This window comes from Trichomonas vaginalis, chromosome VI (assembly GCF_026262505.1).
Source record: "Trichomonas vaginalis G3 chromosome VI, whole genome shotgun sequence".
In the NCBI taxonomy this organism is placed as follows: domain Eukaryota; phylum Parabasalia; order Trichomonadida; family Trichomonadidae; genus Trichomonas; species Trichomonas vaginalis.
This window is the reverse complement of record NC_067208.1, coordinates 19,868,041-19,888,672: the sequence shown is the minus strand read 5'-3', so window position 1 is coordinate 19,888,672 and position 20,632 is coordinate 19,868,041. Positions and strand designations below refer to the sequence as shown.

Here is a 20,632-nt window from a genome sequence, read left to right as displayed (position 1 = left end):
TTTGAGTCAGGAAATACGGTATGACATAAATGGGATATATAGAAACTTCCACCGAACAAATCTACAAATGTTAGACCATTCGGTAGTTTCTTAAGTTCTCTCAATATAATATCTTTACATCTACTCTTATTTCCAAAGAACGGTAACGGCGGTTTTGTAAAATTCATTTATATATAATAATAAAAATGTTTTTACCCGAAAAGTGACAGAAGAGTGACAAAACATGAAAACATATATAATTTGTGAAAAGTGACATATTATATATGTTTTCGACCCAGAAGAAGGCTTCTTCCCAGAAGCAATGGAGGAGGAAATACAAGACTCTATCCAAGAAGAGTCCTCCGAATTCACACCAGAAGACTAACAATTTTCCGAATAAAAACTTCATTTATACTAAACATCTTCGGGGCTAGAGGGCGCAACGCGCCTGGAAGCCCCACTACCTTTTTTAAGTGATTTCTTTGTTTATTTAAATATGAACTTATTACTATTCTAACTCTTTCGCATTTTTCATTTCTGTTGTTCTTGGCGGTTTTTCCAATCCACATGAGAAGAAATCGACAATTACGTCTGTATTGTTACCACGATAAAAACTCTGATAAAGATTACTTCCATAACCCTATAACAAATGAAATTTTATGGGTTCCTCCTGCAGATTGCGTTATTATTAATCCCGAAACACTTCAGCCAATGAAATTGGAACGCCATAATTTAAACCGTGAAAAATCATTTGAAAATAATGAAGCACTTCAGATGTTAAAGAATGTCAAAGCAAGAAACCGCCAATCTTTAGTTCATGATAAAGTTAGATACCGACGTACTGCTGCATCGCGATCTGATCGTAAATCGACTATAATTAGCAGCCTTAAGACCATCCCGCGTTCAATGAATCAAACGGACACTTCTACAGAAGATGTCCCTTTTTATATGCCAAAAGAAATCATGCGCGATAGGCTTTCGATTGATGTTCGTCAATTTGCAACCATGAACTTCAATCAAAGGACGAAAGGATCTCTTTTCTCCAAAAAACTCATTCCTCCTGACAATCTTCTTCAATATTCAACTGATTCATCAGTTCTTCCGATTCTCAAGCGAACTCCTGAGAAACTTACAAAACGATGCGTTGATATTTTCAACTTAGTTTTTGATTATTGCAAACAAAAGCCGCAAGCACTTCCAAGTACTCTCGTTAAGATGCTTATTAACGAAAACAACTTCATTGATGAAACTTACATTATATTAATTAAGTTAATTACGAATAATCCTTCGAATGACGATATTAAAAGAGTCTGGGATTTAATTCTCGTTGTTTGTACATTCTTTCCGCCATCTATAGGCTTCAGACCATTTGTTAGACATATTGTCGCTGCTGAAGCCCTCGGAACAAATAATCAAACAAATGCAATCGCAAAAATGGCTTATATTCGTCTCGCAGCTCGTTGTGATTGCGGAGAGATATTCCCAGAGCAGCCAGAACAATGGACAAATCTAATTCCAACCCATCCTATTACAGATTTCTTTATTTTCGGAGCTCCTCTTTTGGAATTGATTTACGCTCAAAGAAGGACAGCTCCGAAATGCACAGTTCCTATTTTCATGGTCGATTTCATTAAGGAACTGTTCGAAGCCGGATGTAATACAATGGAAGGAATGTTTAGACTTCCTGGCAACCAATCACAGATAAAACTGATGGTTGATGAAATCCAGGCTGGTCAGAATGTTATAAAAGGCGCAGAATTGGCAGATCTTGCATCACTTTTCAAAAAGTGGCTTGCGGACCTTCCTGAGCCTGTTGTACCTATGTCAATGTATCAGGACCTTACTGAGGCCATAAGGAATCAAACAATATTGGAATTCGTTGAAACTTTACCAAAAGTCAATCATGATACGCTCGGATATTTAATTGGATACTTGAAAGAGTTCATTAAACATGCGGATGTTACAAAGATGTCGATTATTCCTGTTTCGATGATTTTCGGAGCAAATATTGTCAGAATTGTTTCTACTGATCAATACGTACTCAAGGAAATGACAGATAACGGTAAGAAATTTATCCAATATTTGATTTCTAACTGGGATACTAGCTTTATTTACCCATTACCTGAAGATTATATTCCTCATTAATTTATTTTTAGTTTTTCTTTGTTATTATATTGAATAAATGTATTAGATCTTTTGTAGTTTAACTCCCATCATCTTTTTTCGACAAAAATTTTCATCAATAAAAAATAATTGAAAATTTCAAATGAACTAATGCATAAAATTATTAATTTTCGTGTACCATTAATGATTTCCGAGTCGATATGAACTAATATCCAAAATTTAATTTTCATAAAAAAATACCAAATACGAAAACAGTTAGTTAAAGTACAAATATAAATAATAATCAATAAACAAGTAAATGATTAAAATAATATAATAATATATAAAAGATTTCTAAAATGAATTCATATCATGATGAATTCTAATTAAGCACTGGTACTCTTTTGTTGCTAGATCAGTAGTTTCTTCTTTAATAACAGCTTCTGGGTCAACTTTACCGATATGACGAGCGAGAAGTTCACTTTCGTTCATTCCTTCCTCATCAAGGATGGATCTTCTGTAGTCTGGTGAAATTTGAGTCAAAAGATTGATTTGTTCGATACTCTTCTTATCTGATTTGACGAAATTTGGTAGTTCGAATCCATTAACCCATACTTGTCTATTCAGAGACATAAGCATCTGTTGTTCGTAGATATTCATTCGATAAGTAACAGGCATCGAATAATATTGTCTATTGAGGTTTCTCACTAAAGCCTTTGTAGTTGGTTTTTCTAAATGTCCGATAAAAGATGTTGTTTCACGACATTCTTCGCAATTTGAATAAGCGTACTGAGCAATGCATCTAAAAGCACCAATAACGACTTTTCCTTTGACAGATTGAACAGGATCGATAACTACGGCTATGCATCTTTGATTGCTTTTTTCCCATTGCATTTGTGTATTCACATCTACACCAGATAGCCAAACTCCAGTACCTGGGTGAGATTTGTACCAGCCAATTACTTCTTCTGTTCGTGCAATTTTCTTTAAAAGACTGCACATTTGGTTACGATAAGGATCTTCAACTGGAGCGGATCCACCTGTTGGATTTTGGGGCATTGGAAATACATCAACAACACTTACTGTATAATCATCAATAAACCTACCGACGATTAAACCATAAACTTCATTTGGAATTCCAGCTTGAGCGTTTTTAAGCATTTTAAGAAGAGCAATGCCACTAATTTGGACTGTTTCGGCTGTATCAAAATGTCCTTGTGGCATTGTACTCGAATAATCATTGGATTCTTCGGTCATTTGATCTTATTTCCAAAAAGTGACAAATAAATGTGACATAAATTTTTTGTCATTTTAATAATGCAAGGTTTAGATAATCCAAATATGTTTAAATACAAGCCAAAAACTCAACAGGATACCATCATTACGCTAGCCAACGTATATATCAATCTTTCGAAAACCAACCCCACAACAATGCAAAATGAAAATTTCGGGCAGCATATATTCGCTTTGCAGTTTGCTCATAACTTCCTTTCCATTACTATTTACAAACAAGGATATCAACCAGCTGTACAATTCAACATTACAAAATCACTTCACTGGAACTACCAAAACCGTGTTTATTGTTACTTTCATGATGATAGGAGAAATCAGTGGCTTGCTACTTTCCCAGACGCAGCTACTGCTGCTTATGTCACAGCTGAAATTTACTGTTTGACAAAGAATATCAAGACAGATACTCTATTTTATTTAGATATCAACAAAGGACAAGGTAAAGGAATATCTCTGAATGATACCCTTCAAGTATCTTACTTCGTTTTCCCTGTCAGAGACTTTCCAATTTTGGATCGCGAATGTGTTTCAGTCGAGGTCAAAAAAGTCAAATTTACGAAAGAGAACTTTATTTCTGGTATCGCGAATTCGATTTCCGGAATGGTTTCCAACTCAAGCAGACTGATATATGTCCCTCAAGCCTATAAGCCTTACGAAAGCGGCACACCTCATAAGGAAATACCTGCAACAAATGTCATCGTCATGTTTTCTCTACACCACGTCAAATTCGAGGAATCTGAAAATCAATCAGATGCATCTGACTACATTCCAGCTCAGGCAGCAGCACCTCCACCACCAACTGAAAAATCGGATACTGATATTGGCGAAAGCGATGCAGCCGCGGAAGAAGTTATTTACGATAAATTACGAAAACTACAGAAAATGGGCGCAAAGAACGCCATTAATCCAACCGCTGTTATTCCTCCTGCTACTACATCATCTTCATCTGCTTCTGCTGCTCAGCCAACCATCGTAAAAGGTCCATCTACTGCATCTCTCAAGAAACTCGAAGCGAATATAAATAAGCAGATCGATAATATCATTTCTGATCCGAAATCCGCCGATATCGTTACAGGAGTTATCGCAATTGCTAATGAACTCTCTCAGAAGCAGGAAGAGATCACAAAACTCAAAACCGAGCTCCAATCGTTATCGAAACCAGGAGGTGGAGCAAGTATAACCAGGAAACAACTCGAATTTGCAATTTCTGAAGCGGAAGATTTGAAGAAGAAGTCAGATTACACTGAGAAGAAGCTAAAGGAGATGCAAGGAAAGCTCTCTGATGCAGGAAAAGAGAAGTTTGATCATAACGCAGCTAAAGCTAAAGGAAAAACAATAATTAAAAAATTAATGAACGCAATTTTCAACGATGTCAACGAAGCAATAGATCCAGATGCCGAGCTCACAGGAAGTGATGTTAACCAGAAGCTCTTCGAGCTCTTGAGGAAGCATTCATTTGCTGCAATGGAGGACGTTCAAAAGAATGGTCTCCAGTGAAATTTAGTATCTATTTTTTATTATTATATGTTTTATATTAATAAACTTCTCTCGTTATTTACTTCAATGAACCAACAAAATATTTTTTTGTATAATTTCTTGGGTTCTAACGAATTTTCCTTGATATATCATATGTGGATTTCGTAATTAATAGTAAATTTTAGGTGGTTAAAGTTAATATAGCATAACAAGCTCGATCTTATTTCAATTTACGCTAACTACAACGAATGAACATGAATTTTATATGTAATTATTATTTGAATGTATTTTTGTGGAGAACTAGGAGTGAGTCAAAAGGATTGTTGTGATTTTCGATGTTGTGCATGAAAATTCGGTTCACTTCACTTCTGACAAAAGTGATAAGTTTACATGACAGAAATGGTTTACATGGTAAAAATAGTTTACATGGCAAAAATAGTTTACATGGCAAAAATATATAGGGTATTTTTTAAAAGTAGTTATCTTTATATATAAAAATAAAACTTTTGATATATTTGAGTAAATGATTTATTAATTTATTTATTTATTTTTTTAATCAAATCATATAAATATATAAATATATATAATAGTGAGTTAGTACACCCTTGTTGGGTATGGTGGCACTGCGTTCCACCTTACCCAATACTTGTGAATTTGACACTTTACAAAACCACTAACGTACATTTTACAACACGAACGCAAAAACTAACTTAACCTTAAATATTTACAAAACCGCCAACCACTTCACTAACGAACTCACTAATGAAAAAATAAACGTTCTCATAAATTTTCTTCTATATCTTCATCGTCAGTGTTAACTCTATTGTAGTCATACTTGAAGTCATAAAGTTTCTCAAGTTTTGAAATGCATAGTCTTGTTAACTTACCTTCATCATCATAAGTTTTTATAAAACTACCATGACAATCTTTATAAACAGTCAATGTATAGTCAACTGGTCTAGGATGAAGTGTAAAGAACATGTTATGCTCAGGAAGGAAGAATAAATGTTTAAATGTATGTTTGTTATACTGTGGAATTCGAATGAGTTGCTTTTGTTCTGTCATTTACATCCAAATAAAAATTTTCAGTAAAAATAAAACTAACGTTAAAAATTTCTCATAATATAAACGTTCTCATTGCTTTATAACTCTCTTCCTTTCTCCAACTCTTCTAGCTTCTTCTTAAGTTCAGCAATGTTGTCTTCATGAAGTTTAATCTTTCTCAAAATTCCTTCTTTATCTAATGGTTGCTTTATCTTTCTAAACTGAACTCTACCATCCTTCATAGTATGAATGTAAAAACCTTCTGGAATAGTTCCTGATTTAATGTATTCTACCAAAAACTTTTGTTTCATTGCTTCAGTGACTTTAGTCGTCATTTTACTCTAAAGTGAAGCTAGCACAGCGATAATGGATTTCATGACTTTTTAGTATTTCATGCAATCTTAACAGATAGCCTTACAAGTACTTCCAGTGTCCCTAGCTGTCCCTCCTTTTTATATAACTCCATGACATTTATAATCTCGCGAAACTTAACAGGTAGCATAACAGATTAAAATCAGATGAGGTTTTGAACCAAAATTTCTAAGCAACGTTGTCAAGGATTTTGAGGAACTAGGGACAGAGTGTGGCAAAGTCCAAGATTTAATTTATCTTCATCTGTTTCATCATCTATCTCATCTAATATGCCAATATTTTATTCATAACTCGTGGCAAACTCACTAACTTTCATTATGTTCATCTGCATGCTTCATCTGATAGAAAGTATGACTTTCATTAACTCTGTGAGATAATGAAAACTACTAGGGACAGAGACCATGGCAAAGTTCATGATTTAATTTATTCTCTCACTAACAACAAACACAAACTCCAACACTAACATCAAGTACTAACTTCAGCACAAATGACAAATGCTAACAACAAACACAAACTCCAACACTAACGACAAAAATAAATGTCCTCACTTCTTAACAAAGTAATATGTGCTTCTTACACCACCATAGCTCAAACGTTTCTTTTCAAACATCGATTGAAACTTATTTTGAGCCATTGGCTTTAGTCTCTTTTTCTTCAAATACGCCAAGAAATCTTCTTCACATCTTTTCACTTCATAGCCTTCTTTAAACTCCTCCTTGTTAAGTTCTATGAAATCCTTTATATCATTCTTTGTTGCAATGGCTTCTTCACGAACGACATCGTGAACTATTTCATCATTGCATTCATGTATGACCTCCTCACTGTTCTCATGAACTATTTCAACACTGTTCTCATGAACGACCTCCTTACTGTCTTTCATAAGCGTTTCAAAGTCTCCTTTACTCATTACTTCAATCTCATGCTGTTCACAGTAGTACTTAAACTCACTGTATATGTCTTTGTTGTATGTTATATTGCTTCCCATGTACTCCATGAATTTTTCAAGCACTTCCTCATAATTCACTGTTTCTTTCTTTCCACGACCTTCTAATATCATACTTGCTTCGTAAATATAACTTCTTGCAGAACCGTCTCGCTTTCTACTTCTCTTCACAAATTCTCTCATCTTGCCACCAAATACATTTGAACTACATGCAAAGAATTCATTATCCTTCGCAAATTCTTTATATCTTCTGTAGCACTCTGTACAATTCCATCCGGATACAAACTTTTCATAGAACTCCTCGTAAAACATTTGGTAAGGTGTTTTGTTCATTTCGATGAGTTCTTGTTTAGCCCTGGTGAATGGTATCTTCCTTACATCAAATTCACTTAAATCTTTCTTCATGAAGTACGTCAGTAAGTTTGAATAAAACTCTTCATTAAAGCTTTCAATGAGATTTGAGAAATATTCGTAATTTCCTTTGTATCTGCTGCTTACGTCAATGACAACAAATCTTCTGTCGTCTTTGTCAATCTTTACTGAGTTGAAGTTGTTAGATATCATGATGATATTACAAACATTCTCTATCTTTCTTACTGGCTGACACTTCTGATTTAAGTCCAACTGAGTCTCTGTTACTATTGACTTTAGTGCGTCGTGGTTCATGACCTTAGACGTATCGCATGAGCTTAGTTCATTGCATACGATGAGCTTCATGTTCTCAATAGCAGCATTGAATCTACCAACCACATTCTCTATTGCCGTTATATTATTGTTGGCGTACTTGCTAATGAGCTCGCATAGAACATTACTAATACATTCTTACCAGTTCCTTGCTTTCCTGTTAACAAAAGTACTGTTCCAGTCTTTCCACAAGGATTTTGAACGATGTAGGCGAACCAGTTCAAAACATACTCATAAAGCTCTTCATCCTCATTACATATGACATCGTGAACATGTTTCAAATATCCTTCAATAATGCTTTCATCTACTTCATTCAGTACCTCATACTCATATCCTCTGAAATAGCTGTAAATGTCATCTCTTTCGTCAAAGAATCTCATGCCTGACTTCATAAGATAGTTCTTGTTCTGACCCGCTTCATAAATCATCAGTGCGTTCACATCCTTCTCTTCAATACGTCCTACATAAACACTCTTCATGAGCTTATTGAATTCCTTGCTATCTACTGACACAAGTGTTGTTGTGTCTCGTATTCCATCATAATCTTTCACTAGATATGTCATACGTGCTCCGTCAATAACGACAACACATCTTCTTAAGTCATTTATAACACTAGCTATGTCAATACCTTCTTCACTCATGTACTTATTTCTCCTCAAGTCCTTTAGTGTGAAAGTGTCTCTAAGTTCTATTTCAAGCAATTCATTTACACATCCTTTGCAATACTTCTCTATAAAATATTTCTGTCGTTCTTTACTAAGTTTCTTAACAGCTCTGAAGAACCATGTGTTTTGACTCAAACATCCTTCACAACTTCTCTCATTCATTCCTAGTTCTTTCATGTCATTATCTTCAACCTCTATGGTCTCATTGACTAAGGTCAAAGGGTTCTTAGTCATTGCTGGTCTTATCTGAAACAATGTTTGTGCAACAGGTTTAACTAGTTCAGCAACGTCCTTCCTTAATATGAATAGCTGTTTCCACTCATCTTTGCTAACAGTTCTTTCATAACCACTGACAGTAATGATTTCATTTGCTGACCTTAGACGCTTATGTTCTATCATTTGTATTGCTTTTGTGTAAGGCTTTCGTGAGCATAGGTTGTATATGTCATTCCTGCAATGTTCATTCATGCCAATAGTACTAAATCCTTTCTTTGCTGTTGAGTGCATAATATCCATTAGTTCCTGTGTTCGTATTGCTGTCTCATAAAATACAACAAGACCTTTGTCATCTATGACGTACTTACCGAAAACATTGCTTATATTCTTTAACCATGAAATAACATCCTCATTCATGCTGTCAAACATGAAGTAAGGTCTTACATACTCTTCACTTATAAGATACTCCACAAAATACTTGTTAAGCTCTATGTCCTCGTGAGCGATTTCATTAGGTTTGATATTAGTTCCTTTTGTCATTGCTGTCATGTACTTCACTCTCATAGTTCCTTTCAATAGCGTAAAAATACTTCATTGTTTCATAACTGCTCTAAATTCTGTTCAAAATTCGTACAACATAACTTTTTAACATTAGTGAAAGAACATGAGCGAAACAACAACATCTAACATTACAGAAGAAGTCAATGACAATGCCGATGAAAACATTACAGAAGGAGCTAGTGAAAATATTGACGAGTTCAGTGAGGAAGAAGATATTGAAGACGTCAATGAAATTAGTGGGGAACAAACTCAATGGGAAACATTGAGAAATCATGAAGATTATGAGATTTGTACGACATATCCTTTTACTATTCGTCGAAAGAAAGACAAACATATTATGAGTGAATGCTTAAATAATTATGGTTATATTGTGCTTAGTTTAAACAACAAAATGCATTTAAAGCATAGAATTATTGCAGAACAGTGGATTGAAAATCCAAACAATTTGAAAGAAATAGACCATATAAATCATGATAGAACGGACAACAGAATCTCAAACCTTCGTTGGTGTTCTAGATCTGAAAACAATAGAAATAAAAGCAAGTATGGCGATATAGTTTATGAGTTCGTTGATGAAATATCTGACGAAGCTGTTGAAATAACAGATTATGGTAAGCATTCGTTTGAGTTCTACTACTATGTTGAGAATGAAGACGCATTCTATTATTATACAGGTCCTAACTATCGAAAACTTCATATAAACTTTACAAAAACATGTGCTGCTTATGTTTGTATGATAGATACAGAAAACAAGAGTGTAATTTTATTCATAAACAAATTCAAACGCTTGTACGGCTTCATGTAGGACAAACATTATTTTTCAACACTAACGCCAACACTTAGGACAAACATTCATGACTAACATTACTGTATAACATAGACACTAACTTCATATAGAACCGAGCAACTTTCTAAATGTCGACAGCCCCTAGCTCAGTGGTATGGTACAATGAAGATATGGTGTGAAGGTCGCGGGTTCGACTCGCGAGGGTCTCATGTTTGGTATTATCTTGTCAACTTTCTAACTGTCGACATTCTTCCACTTGCTTCAAACACTAATGAACGTGTCAAAATGAGCGTAAAACACTTCGTCAAGACTTCATCGTAAACACTTTGTCATGAGTTCTTCGTAAATGCTTTGTTATGACTTTGTCAAGACTTCTTCGTAAATGTTTTGTCAAATTATACGTAAATGACCCAAAAATTATGTTGAGGTGAAGTAGTGCGAACTCACCTGTTTTTTTACATGTTTTCTCACCTCAGAGACTTCATGTCAAAACTTCATCGAAACTAAACATAAACACTTTGTCAAGACTTTGTCGAACTTAAACGTAAACACTTTGTATAAACTTCTTCGTAAACACTTTGTCAAGACTTCTTCGTATATGTTTTGTCATGACTTCTTCGTATATGCTTTGTCAAGACTACATGTCGAAATGAGTGTAAATGACTAAAAAATATTATTTAGGGTAGATAGATCTACCACGATTTCTACCCTCAGAGACTTCATGTCAAAACTTCGTCGTAAATGTTTTGTCAAACTGCATCGAAACTAAACATAAACACTTTGTCAAGATTTCATCGTAAATGCTTTGTCATGACTTCTTCGTAAACACTTTGTCATGACTTCATCGTAAATGTTTTGTCAAGATTTCATCGTAAATGCTTTGTCATGACTTCTTCGTAATGAGCGTAAATGATCCAAAATAATGTTTATGTTAGCATGTTAGATCTAACATGTTTTCTCACATGTTTTCTAACATCATGAATTTGAATGTGTTTGCTCAGAAGCTTTGAGAAGTAAGCCATCAGACATGAAAGAAAAAACATTTCAACTTCAGCTGAAAGACAAATGCGAATGCATACAGAGAAGGTAGATGGTTCTACGTACTGAAGAAGAACTTACTGAGGAACTCAGTGAGGATATGATTTAAAAAGTTCTTGCTTTATTTTTGCTGCTGTCACTGCTGTCACCAAGTGTCACCATATAAAATGAACGACAGAAAATTTACTGCGCGCGCACGCAATGACGCACGCATCGCTGCAAACACTAGTGAAAAAGGTACTGTCTCTTTTATGAGATAGTTTGTGTTTGTCATAGCTGTATCAAAAGAGATGCAGCTTCATTTTCATTGAAACAAAGCAACTGTCGACATTCTTCCACTTGCTTCAAAACACTAATGAACGTGTCGAAATGAGCTTAAAACACTTTGTTTTATGGGTGAGCCTCGAATGGCTCAGCATGTTTTTCATTGACTTTCATGCAGAAACATACATGTCGAAATGAGCTTAAAATACTTTGTTTAGTGGTTGAGCCACTAATGGCTCGACCATATGTCAAAAAGCTAATGCAGGATTTCATGAAGAAGTCATGAAAATATTGTTTAAGTGAAGTAGTGCTATCTCACCTAGTTTCTCACATGTTTTCTCACCTCTTTCAAAATCATTGAAATCATGAGCTAACAACATAAATGCTTTGTCAAGACTTCATTAAAACCAAACATATACACTATGTCAAACACAAACACAAACATATACACTATGTCGAAATGAGCTTAAAACACTTTGTTTATGGGTGGTGTCTAGAATGGCACGACCGACATCAGTCAAATAATGACCAACATAAGTGAGTTACTGACTGACGTCAGTGAGGTACTGACCGACGTCAGTGAAGTCTTGAATGATATCAGTAAAGTACTGAATGACATCAGTAAATTGGAGGTTGTGAGTCATTGAATTTTAAGGTTTTTGAGAGAAGTCTTGACTTACGTCAGTGAGTTACTGACCGACGTCAGTAAAATTTTATCGTCATACTTTACATAACAGACTTACATACGAAACTAACTACATGAACTATTTGTCAAACATAAGCGATGTGTCGAAATGAGTGTAAATGACCTCAACATAAATTCCTTCGGTCAGTCAGTCAGTCAATGAAATTACATACAAAACTAAAACATGAACTAACTAACATAAATGAATGTGTTGAATTAAGCATTAAATGCAGCTTATTGTTATGATGTTATTTCTAACACCTTTTCTAACATGTTTTCTAGCATGGAGGATTTCATTGAAAATGAATGAACTTTATGTCGAAATGGGTGTAAATGACCTCGATATAAACGTAAAGACTTTGTCAAACATAAACGTAAACACTTTGTCAATACTTCATCGCAAACACCTTGTCAAACATAAATGTAAACTCTATGTTAAACATGAACTAACCAACATAAACGAATGTGTCAAACATAAACGTAAACACTTTGTCAATACTTCATCGAAATGAGCTTAAAACACTTTGTCAAGACTAAACATAAAGCAAACAAGCAAACAAAACACAGCGAAAGGATTTTGGTCAAGAGTTCTCATGATGAAGAGATAGAATATGTTTCAAGAGGAAATGAAGCCATTTATGATGAAAATAATGTATTGTCATCTATGAGTCAAGTATTGCTGAATGTTTCCCTTCATTTCTTTATAAATTATTCTTTCATTTATGATTTCATTAGATATACACATTCTTCCTTCATTTCATTCTATACACAATTTACATCATTGACGATTTAATAGATATAATACTTTACTGTTTCATCTGATATAAACATTATTTGGTGAAAGTATCCTAAAAATATTTGATGGACTTTAACTAAAATAATCATTAGGAGGATTACGGTTTTTTAATCCTCCTTTTTTTCTAAAAAAATCCTTGTACTTTTGGTACTTTCGTACTCTAAAAATATCATAAAAAATTAACTTGAGCTTAAATGCATCCGCAATGAGAGTGCTTACATCAGAAATGAAATCACAGATTTTCTCATTAAGCATAACATAACTCACTACACTACTGAAGACCATAACCATAACATACTCGGTATCATAAACCGCTTCATAAGGACACTAAGAGATTTAAATCAAGAGCGAGACTTTACCGAAGAAACAATGAAACATTTTCTCGAAGTATATAATTCCTCAACGCATTCTACAACAGGACATACACCAAATTCAATGACACAACAACAAGAAGAAAAGTATATACAAAAGAAACGAAGTCAAACACAAAATATCAGAAATTCAACACAATTTACCCTCATTCCTGGTACAAAAGTTCGTGTAGTTCTTGACGACAAACTGTTGACAAAGAAACGTTTAAGGTTAAGTAGAAACTATTATATAGTAGATTCAACGCAAGGTAATGGATATCTTATAAAAGCTGCTGACGACTCTATTGCGTTTTATCCTTGACATAAATTAGTTGAAAGTAGTAATGGCAAACTTGCTGAAGCCATCGACGAAGCAAAGCGAGGAGTGGTTATTGAAATACTTGGCTATAACACAAACGATGACACTTATAAAGTAAGATATGAAGGAGGCGTTGAAGATGTTATACCATCTAAGAACTTGAGAGAGTCGAAGCCAACACATCTGGGACCATTAGAGCGGGAGTACTGGAAAGACAAAAATATGCCAGAAAGAATAAGAAAATTCTTCTAAACTTTTTCATTAGATGTAAATCAGACATGAACGAGAACAGTCATGATATCATTAATGGTACCATTTATTTTAACATAAATGAACAAAAATAATTTTTAGGGTAGATGGGTATTTATACCCTCATTTCTACCCTCATTTCTACCCTCGTGAATTTTCATGTATTTTCTCAAGATAGAAAAAATAACGCTAGTTTTATTTTTTTCTAACTTTTTATTTTGTATAAAAGATATGATTTCAACAATCGGCACAACAACAATTCAAGCCGCGAACGGCGGGACTCTGTCCACAACAACAGCACCAAACTTGTTAGTCATGAATCCAACATCTATGTTAGTAGAGATGAAAAACTTCATTCCTTCTTCATATAGTTTTGGAACAGAAATACAAAGAATAAAGCAAGAACTTTTAACAAGTAATTTAGACTGTACCGCACAGGATGAAGAAAATGAAGAATATCTTTATGACATGCAGGAAATTATTGACCATTTACCCAAATTGCCTGAAATCCAGCAACAAAAGCTCACTATTCCTGAATTCGATGAAATAGAAGTGAAACCAACTGACTCAGTAGAAATAAAGAAGTTCATACGTAAAGTAAACTATGAGTTTCTAGGATATCATTGCAACCATAAAGTTATGGCCAAAGATTGCGACATGGTATATAAGAACATCTCTGACATATATAAATCGGAGGAGTTTAAGACATACGACAACTTTGTTTCATTAGTTGCAAAATGTGTATGGCAGATAAGAGATAAAGATAGAAGAGGTAAAGTATGGAATGGACAAATAAAACCAGCAGCTTTTGAGTTAAAGAAAACCATTGACGCCTTAGTTGTTATAGCAGGTCAAATTTCAAGGTATAACGCAAAAATGAATCCGCAATGTTCTAAATGTAAAGCAGCAATGAGGAAATATAACTACTCCGTCAAAGAGATAGAACGTATGAGAAACGACTATGCTGACTTAAAGAAAGAAGCAGAGAAACCAGCAGAAAATAAAATGGACATGTTAGCATTTCTGAACAAAAACTATCCAACTGCTGACGATTTCCTTCTATCTGACGTCAAGAAGAAGTATAAAGAAACCTTCGGCATTGTTAAAACTTTTGATATCCTCAGCGAAGAAATAGAAGCTACGAAGCTGTTTAGAATCTCACGAATTCATAACAATTAGCTTAATTAAACCAGGTACAAGATTATATAATTGTATTTTCTATCCAATTATCCATATAATATCTTATCCAGAAAAAATAACTTGATCAATACCAAATGATTTTTTAACTAGTAAATAAAGTATTTTCTTTACACACACATTGTATATCATAGTTTTTTTTTTGGTTTCGCAAAACATCCAAAAACAAATATGCTATAAAAGTGACAATTTTAGCAAAACGAAACCCTTAATATATATGAATTTGACTTCGAAATAAAAATTCAAAGTGCCACACGAAAGTTACAAAATATCGATGGATTATTATTGATTATATACTTACTTTGAATACATGTTTTTGAGTAGGAATTGATTTTTGACAAGTAAAAAAATTGACATTCAAAAGAACATGAATGATTTACTATCATATTTAGAACAAATTTTATTAAGAAAGGGGTTCTCGTTTAACGTACATTTTTTCAATTATAAGCCATTCAAAAATCAAAATCTTAAAATTGAGAATGTGTATTAAAATGCCTATTAGAGACAAACAATAACTTTGAAATTAGAAATTATTTTCATTAATTTTTATCGGTCTACTAGCGCAACATGTCGAAGATCCCGCACAAGATAGGCCCATACATTCTGAGAGGTGTTATAGGTGAAGGTGCGTTTTCACATGTTGTACTAGCATTTCATGAGACACAAAAAACTTATTACGCATGTAAGATTGTTCCAAAAGCTCGACTTTCAAGTAGCTCGTTAGAAGAAAGATTTGAAGAAGAAATAAGAATTAACCAGCAGCTTCATCACCCCGGCGTAGTCGGATTAATCGATATTATTAAAGACGAAACAAACTACTACGTAGTTATGGAATTCTGTCCAAATGGTGAGCTATTCCAGTTCATTGTTGATCGCGGACGATTAAGCGAAGCTGAAGCTAAACCGAAAATTAAAATGATATTAGATACAGTTAGATACTTACATTCACTCGGAATTTCGCACCGTGATTTGAAACCAGAAAATATACTTCTTGACCAATACGGAAATCCAAAAGTTAGCGATTTTGGATTATCGCGGTTTGTTGGTCCAGACAATCTCGTATCAACTCCATGCGGCTCTCCATGTTATGCATCGCCAGAGTGTATATCTGGCCAAAATTATAACGGCTTAACAAGCGACGTATGGAGTTGTGGAGTTGTTTTATTCGCCATGGTAACAGGACAACTTCCATGGACAAAGAGAAATCAATCTCAACTATTTGAACAGATTAGAAACGGTGACTATACCATTCCAAACTTCCTTTCGGTTCAATGCGCTTCATTAATTTCGGGTTTAATGACAGTCGATAGCGAAGAGCGCCTTACAGTAGAACAAGCGCTTCATCACCAGTGGCTTATACAGACTCCTAATTTGGAAAGTGCTTCATTTGTTGCACCTTGCATTTCAATGAAGAGAATAGATGACTTCTTCGATAAATCTGTATCATCATTAAGACTCCCGGCTACAATGCAGAGAAAGATTTCTTGCGACGCTTTCTCATTCGAATCTACTTTAAGGCAAATAGGAGTTAATGAGCCAGAAGTTAAAGTTAGAAAGAAAGTTAGAAAAGTATTATGTAGAAGATCAGTTAAAATTGAAGAACGACCAGATATTGAACAGGAAGTTCATCAAGAAAAACGTATCAAGAAAATCAAGAAAAGGATAACAAAATACAAGCCTCAAGAGGTTATTGAGGCATGAATTTCTTGTTTTTGTATATAGTTCTTAAATTAAATGTATTTTTATGCATAATAAATCAATACAATTGTTTTTGATACGAGCTATCGTGTTCCATACATATGTGCTCATGAATTTTTATCTCAAATGCATTTTTAAAAGGAATATTAAAGACAAAAACTATATTTATTTTTTATGTTCAAGAATAAGTTTGCGATATACGATTCTTATAGTAACCACAAGCATATTGTGTAATATAGAATTCTGATAAGAAATAAGATCAATCTTAGGGAATTAACTATTTTTGATGGATGATATTTATTTGGGAAGATGTTACCATGATCGCAGATGGATATTTTGCGATAAAATAAAAATGAGTATAAATTGCTCTGTCACTTTTATTTTTGTTATGGATTCTAAAATCTCTTTAAAGTCTGAAGTTGATTACTTAGAAGGCCTTGCAAACTATCTTTCTCTTCAAATTGTTGAGCATGGTGGAGAGCTGGATTTTGATGTTACAAAACCTCTTTCTTCTGATCTTCTTCGCCAGGCCATTGATAACATTAATAAATTTGTTAAAAAGCCAGAAGAGGATGAAGAGCATCCACCAACAAAAGCAATTATCGAGTAACAGTGATTCTTTATTGTTCGCTTTCATCGGAAAATTTTCTGATCTTTTTTCTATCGAACTAATACTAAAATTTTAGGATTGAAGGCATGTATGGGACAAAAACAATTCAAAACATACTATCACTCTGTTCAAATTAAGTTCATAACCAAATACAAAGGCAAAAGATTGTTTCCGCATCTCATCTGCTTTCGTTAGTTCCCAATTACCTTATTTATGTTTATAGAATTTATTTTATTTGTTTTTTGTTTCGAATATTAGTAAAATGTTTTATATTATCTTTTTACATTCATCAATTCTTTAAGTTTATGTGCTCCATTTAATTGTTAATTTTATATCTGCGGCATCTGTTAATCCTGAAGTAACATATGATAAAAAAAAATAAATGAGCAAACGGAAATTGCTTAAAAATCGATAAATTTCATCTTAAAATTGTAGCCATAGATGTGAATCAGAGTACTTTTGATTTATGATTGCGAACTCTTCGGAGATCGCTCTATTGATTTAATCATCGTCAGCGTTTACTAGTAACACATTGAAATTTCACATTCCTTTTGTATGACAAATGCTATTTTGATGTTGTACAATATAATTTTCTTATATTTTTTGGTTCATTCAACTGTTATAGACCGAAAATAGATTTTTTCGGTTTTCTCTTCAAATAATTGAAAGAATGATACTATTATAGGTTTATTATATTATATAGCATATAATCATGCTATAGCCGAAAATTATAAGTTTTGAGAAGATTGAATATAACACAAATAAATTTGAATGTAAGTTAAATTGCTTGTTGTTTTTAATAGCTATTTAATGAGAAATCCAATATTGCAAAATTCAAATTGAATGATTGAAAGAACAGAAAAAGTCATTCTTTTCAATTTCGAATATGTTTCATTGTATTTATAATTATATGGCAAATAAGATATTTAAACTTGATTTTTGAAGGAAAATTCACAAAATTGAATAAATTCAAATAATTTTTATTCAAAAATAAACTAGTTATTTGAGTTTAATACTAATTATCTATTCAAACTACAAAGTTTGTAATTTAAAGTATTTTGTGAGATCAGATTGAATTAATTCAAGGTTCTTTTCAATTAATATTAATGACCATATTACGCATTTTCGAACATTCTAAACCAAATATATAAAAATGGGAGACGAATGTTAAATTTGCTAGACATAAAGAAGTTGTTTACCGAGTTTTAGCTCTTATCTCTAACAAAAAATTAATTTTTAAAAAAAAGACCGAATACGTTTCACAGCGAGAAAAAAATAAAAGGCAAGATAGAATTTTCTAGACATAAAGAAGTTGTCTACCAAGTGTCAGCTGTTACTTCTTCTCAATACTGATATAAAATAAAAATCTTTATTATTTATTTAACCTTTATTGTTTCATTAAACTTCATTTATTTTATATTATAGTTTTATTCTTTTAGCTACTTGTAAAATAATCTAATTTTATATCATCATTTTACCGGATTATTCTTCAGTACATCGATTGTGTATCTAAAATAATATCATTATCCTTATTCTGTTTTTTCCAAAATTCTTTTAAATATCTTTTTTGGTTAGATTACTTTATACTTTTTACTTTTATTTTTTAATTTCAAAAAAAAAAGAATTTGGTGATTGTTCTATTCTGTTACAATGTGCATTATCATATTCTAATGAATTATTCATTACATACATTTAAAAAAACTTGTTAAAAATGAAATTAAAAATTATGTTTATTATTACGCTGTGAATGTGTCAACAGCGGTCATGCCTGTATCTGTATCCCATATTTGCCACAACCTTTCTGTATCTGCATTTGTGTATTTCGGTTTCAGCTGATACATTTGATTTGGCGTGTAATTTGTTCCAGTTAATGGATTAATTGGGAGATCTTCATGCGGTGTGTTATTATTGTACTCCTAAATAAAGGCAGGAATAGCCTGAATGCTTTGGCAGCGCTCCAATGTCGGCCAGAATCTCTCAATCTTCCCATTTTGCTAGGGAGAATGAGAGTCTGTATGCCGCCATTGGACGCCCCAAAGATCAAGTAGATCTTGAAAGGCGCCCCTATTTTCTGAACCGTTGTCGGTCCAGAAAGTTAGTATACATATCAAGGGTACGGCGGCACTGCGCGCCTCCTTACCCATGATATGTGAATTTGACACTTTACGAAACCGTTAACATATATTTTGCAACACAAACGACAACACTAACTTAACCTTAAATATTTACAAAGCCGCCAACCACTTCACTTCACTAACGTTTTCACAAACGACTTCACTAATGTAAAAAATAAACGTTCTCACTTACAAAAGTATTGCAACTCCTCCCATTGCTGTGCTTCATATAACAGCTCATAATCTTCTGACTCACTTTCTTCTTCATATAGGTCAAAATCACTGTCATAGTTTATACCTGTAAGTTTTGACAAAGCTAATGAAACACGCTTACCGTTTGTATCATATGCTTGTATAAACTTTCCATTATGCTTGTAGTCATAAACGCTCAAACTAACTTTACCTTTTCTCCCTCGTATCTGATAGAATGTATTTTCACGAGGAACGAAGAACAAATTCTTGAACTCATGACCGTTGTAGTTTGTTATCTCAATAGTTTTCGTCATTACATCCAAAATAAAAATAAAATATAAAAATAAAATATAAAAAATAAATGATATCACTACCCTCACACGTATGAAAACATAGTGCAAAAATAAATTTAGGGTAGAAGGTTAGATCTAACCTCATTTCTACCCTGTTGAATTCATTGCTTTATAACTCTCTTCCTTGGTTTCTTTTTAGTTGCTTTCTTCACGTCTGTCTCCAACTTGACTGTCTTTCTTCTTCGTCCGTAATGATACCAGTTACTTCCACCAGTCAATGGGTCAAATGGTCTTTCGTAAGGGTTTCCATACATTCCATAGGGACCATACGGAAAAACTACTGGTGGAGAAGAAACATTTTCTTTAGTTCCATCGACTCTATTTAAATGCATTGTTTCACCTTTCATCTGGTCATTAAAGTCTTTTGCGTGTTTTGCAAACTCATCGTCCTTTCCTAAAGCATTTTCTGACTCAGTCGCAACCAAATTGGATGCTTTATTTATGAGCCCTATTTTATTTAATCTTAACTTCTTTGCAACCCAGCCTCCAATCTTCCCTTTATTTGCATCTAATGTCTTCGAAACCCTTCCTCCACTCATTTTATTTACTGCGTCATAAGCTCCAAGTGCTTTTGCTCCAAATGCTAATGCTTTTGTTCCCATTGCGCCTAAAGCTGCCCAAGCTACCATTTACACCATATTAAAATC

At 33.5% G+C, this 20,632-nt stretch overlaps 11 protein-coding genes across 11 annotated transcripts, besides 3 other annotated features; 6 read left to right on the top strand and 5 right to left on the bottom strand.

Moving 5' to 3' along the window:
* Positions 1 to 522: 522 nt before the first annotated feature.
* TVAGG3_0896110 (GTPase activator, FI04035P family) lies at positions 523 to 2,156 on the top strand (the record flags this gene model as incomplete). The annotated part of the gene is made up of 1 exon (XM_001325209.2): positions 547 to 2,124. The coding sequence occupies one exon, from the start codon at positions 547 to 549 to the stop codon at positions 2,122 to 2,124; it is 1,578 nt and encodes a 525-aa protein (XP_001325244.1).
* Positions 2,157 to 2,436: 280 nt separating this feature from the next.
* Positions 2,437 to 3,339, bottom strand: TVAGG3_0896100 (metallopeptidase protein; the record flags this gene model as incomplete). The annotated part of the gene is made up of 1 exon (XM_001325210.1): positions 2,437 to 3,339. The coding sequence occupies one exon, from the start codon at positions 3,337 to 3,339 to the stop codon at positions 2,437 to 2,439; it is 903 nt and encodes a 300-aa protein (XP_001325245.1).
* Positions 3,340 to 3,394: 55 nt separating this feature from the next.
* TVAGG3_0896090 (histone peptidyl-prolyl isomerization) lies at positions 3,395 to 4,921 on the top strand (the record flags this gene model as incomplete). Its single annotated transcript, XM_001325211.2, has 1 exon — positions 3,400 to 4,869. The coding sequence occupies one exon, from the start codon at positions 3,400 to 3,402 to the stop codon at positions 4,867 to 4,869; it is 1,470 nt and encodes a 489-aa protein (XP_001325246.1).
* A 1,069-nt stretch (positions 4,922 to 5,990) lies between these two features.
* On the bottom strand, positions 5,991 to 6,227 carry TVAGG3_0896080 (uncharacterized protein; the record flags this gene model as incomplete). The annotated part of the gene is made up of 1 exon (XM_001325212.1): positions 5,991 to 6,227. One exon carries the CDS (start codon positions 6,225 to 6,227, stop codon positions 5,991 to 5,993), a length of 237 nt encoding a protein of 78 aa, XP_001325247.1.
* A 581-nt stretch (positions 6,228 to 6,808) lies between these two features.
* On the bottom strand, positions 6,809 to 7,258 carry TVAGG3_0896070 (uncharacterized protein; the record flags this gene model as incomplete). The annotated part of the gene is made up of 1 exon (XM_051251050.1): positions 6,809 to 7,258. One exon carries the CDS (start codon positions 7,256 to 7,258, stop codon positions 6,809 to 6,811), a length of 450 nt encoding a protein of 149 aa, XP_051086525.1.
* Positions 7,259 to 7,294: 36 nt separating this feature from the next.
* Positions 7,295 to 14,994: a mobile genetic element.
* Positions 8,787 to 9,336, bottom strand: TVAGG3_0896060 (uncharacterized protein; the record flags this gene model as incomplete). The annotated part of the gene is made up of 1 exon (XM_051251049.1): positions 8,787 to 9,336. A coding segment is annotated over one exon (550 nt), but the record flags the coding sequence as incomplete, so codon positions are not given.
* Positions 13,087 to 13,575, top strand: TVAGG3_0896050 (integrase core domain containing protein family; the record flags this gene model as incomplete). The annotated part of the gene is made up of 1 exon (XM_051251048.1): positions 13,087 to 13,575. A coding segment is annotated over one exon (489 nt), but the record flags the coding sequence as incomplete, so codon positions are not given.
* On the top strand, positions 13,576 to 13,824 carry TVAGG3_0896040 (uncharacterized protein; the record flags this gene model as incomplete). The annotated part of the gene is made up of 1 exon (XM_051251047.1): positions 13,576 to 13,824. A coding segment is annotated over one exon (249 nt), but the record flags the coding sequence as incomplete, so codon positions are not given.
* A 443-nt stretch (positions 14,995 to 15,437) lies between the features above and the next one.
* TVAGG3_0896020 (protein serine/threonine kinase protein) lies at positions 15,438 to 16,925 on the top strand (the record flags this gene model as incomplete). Its single annotated transcript, XM_001325214.1, has 1 exon — positions 15,586 to 16,719. One exon carries the CDS (start codon positions 15,586 to 15,588, stop codon positions 16,717 to 16,719), a length of 1,134 nt encoding a protein of 377 aa, XP_001325249.1.
* A 57-nt stretch (positions 16,926 to 16,982) lies between these two features.
* Positions 16,983 to 17,590, top strand: TVAGG3_0896010 (uncharacterized protein; the record flags this gene model as incomplete). The annotated part of the gene is made up of 1 exon (XM_001325215.1): positions 17,105 to 17,326. One exon carries the CDS (start codon positions 17,105 to 17,107, stop codon positions 17,324 to 17,326), a length of 222 nt encoding a protein of 73 aa, XP_001325250.1.
* Positions 17,591 to 17,944: 354 nt separating this feature from the next.
* Positions 17,945 to 18,662: a mobile genetic element.
* Positions 18,663 to 19,419: 757 nt separating this feature from the next.
* Positions 19,420 to 20,632: part of a mobile genetic element that runs on past the window's edge.
* On the bottom strand, positions 20,087 to 20,614 carry TVAGG3_0895990 (protein of unknown function, DUF4107 family; the record flags this gene model as incomplete). The annotated part of the gene is made up of 1 exon (XM_001325217.1): positions 20,087 to 20,614. One exon carries the CDS (start codon positions 20,612 to 20,614, stop codon positions 20,087 to 20,089), a length of 528 nt encoding a protein of 175 aa, XP_001325252.1.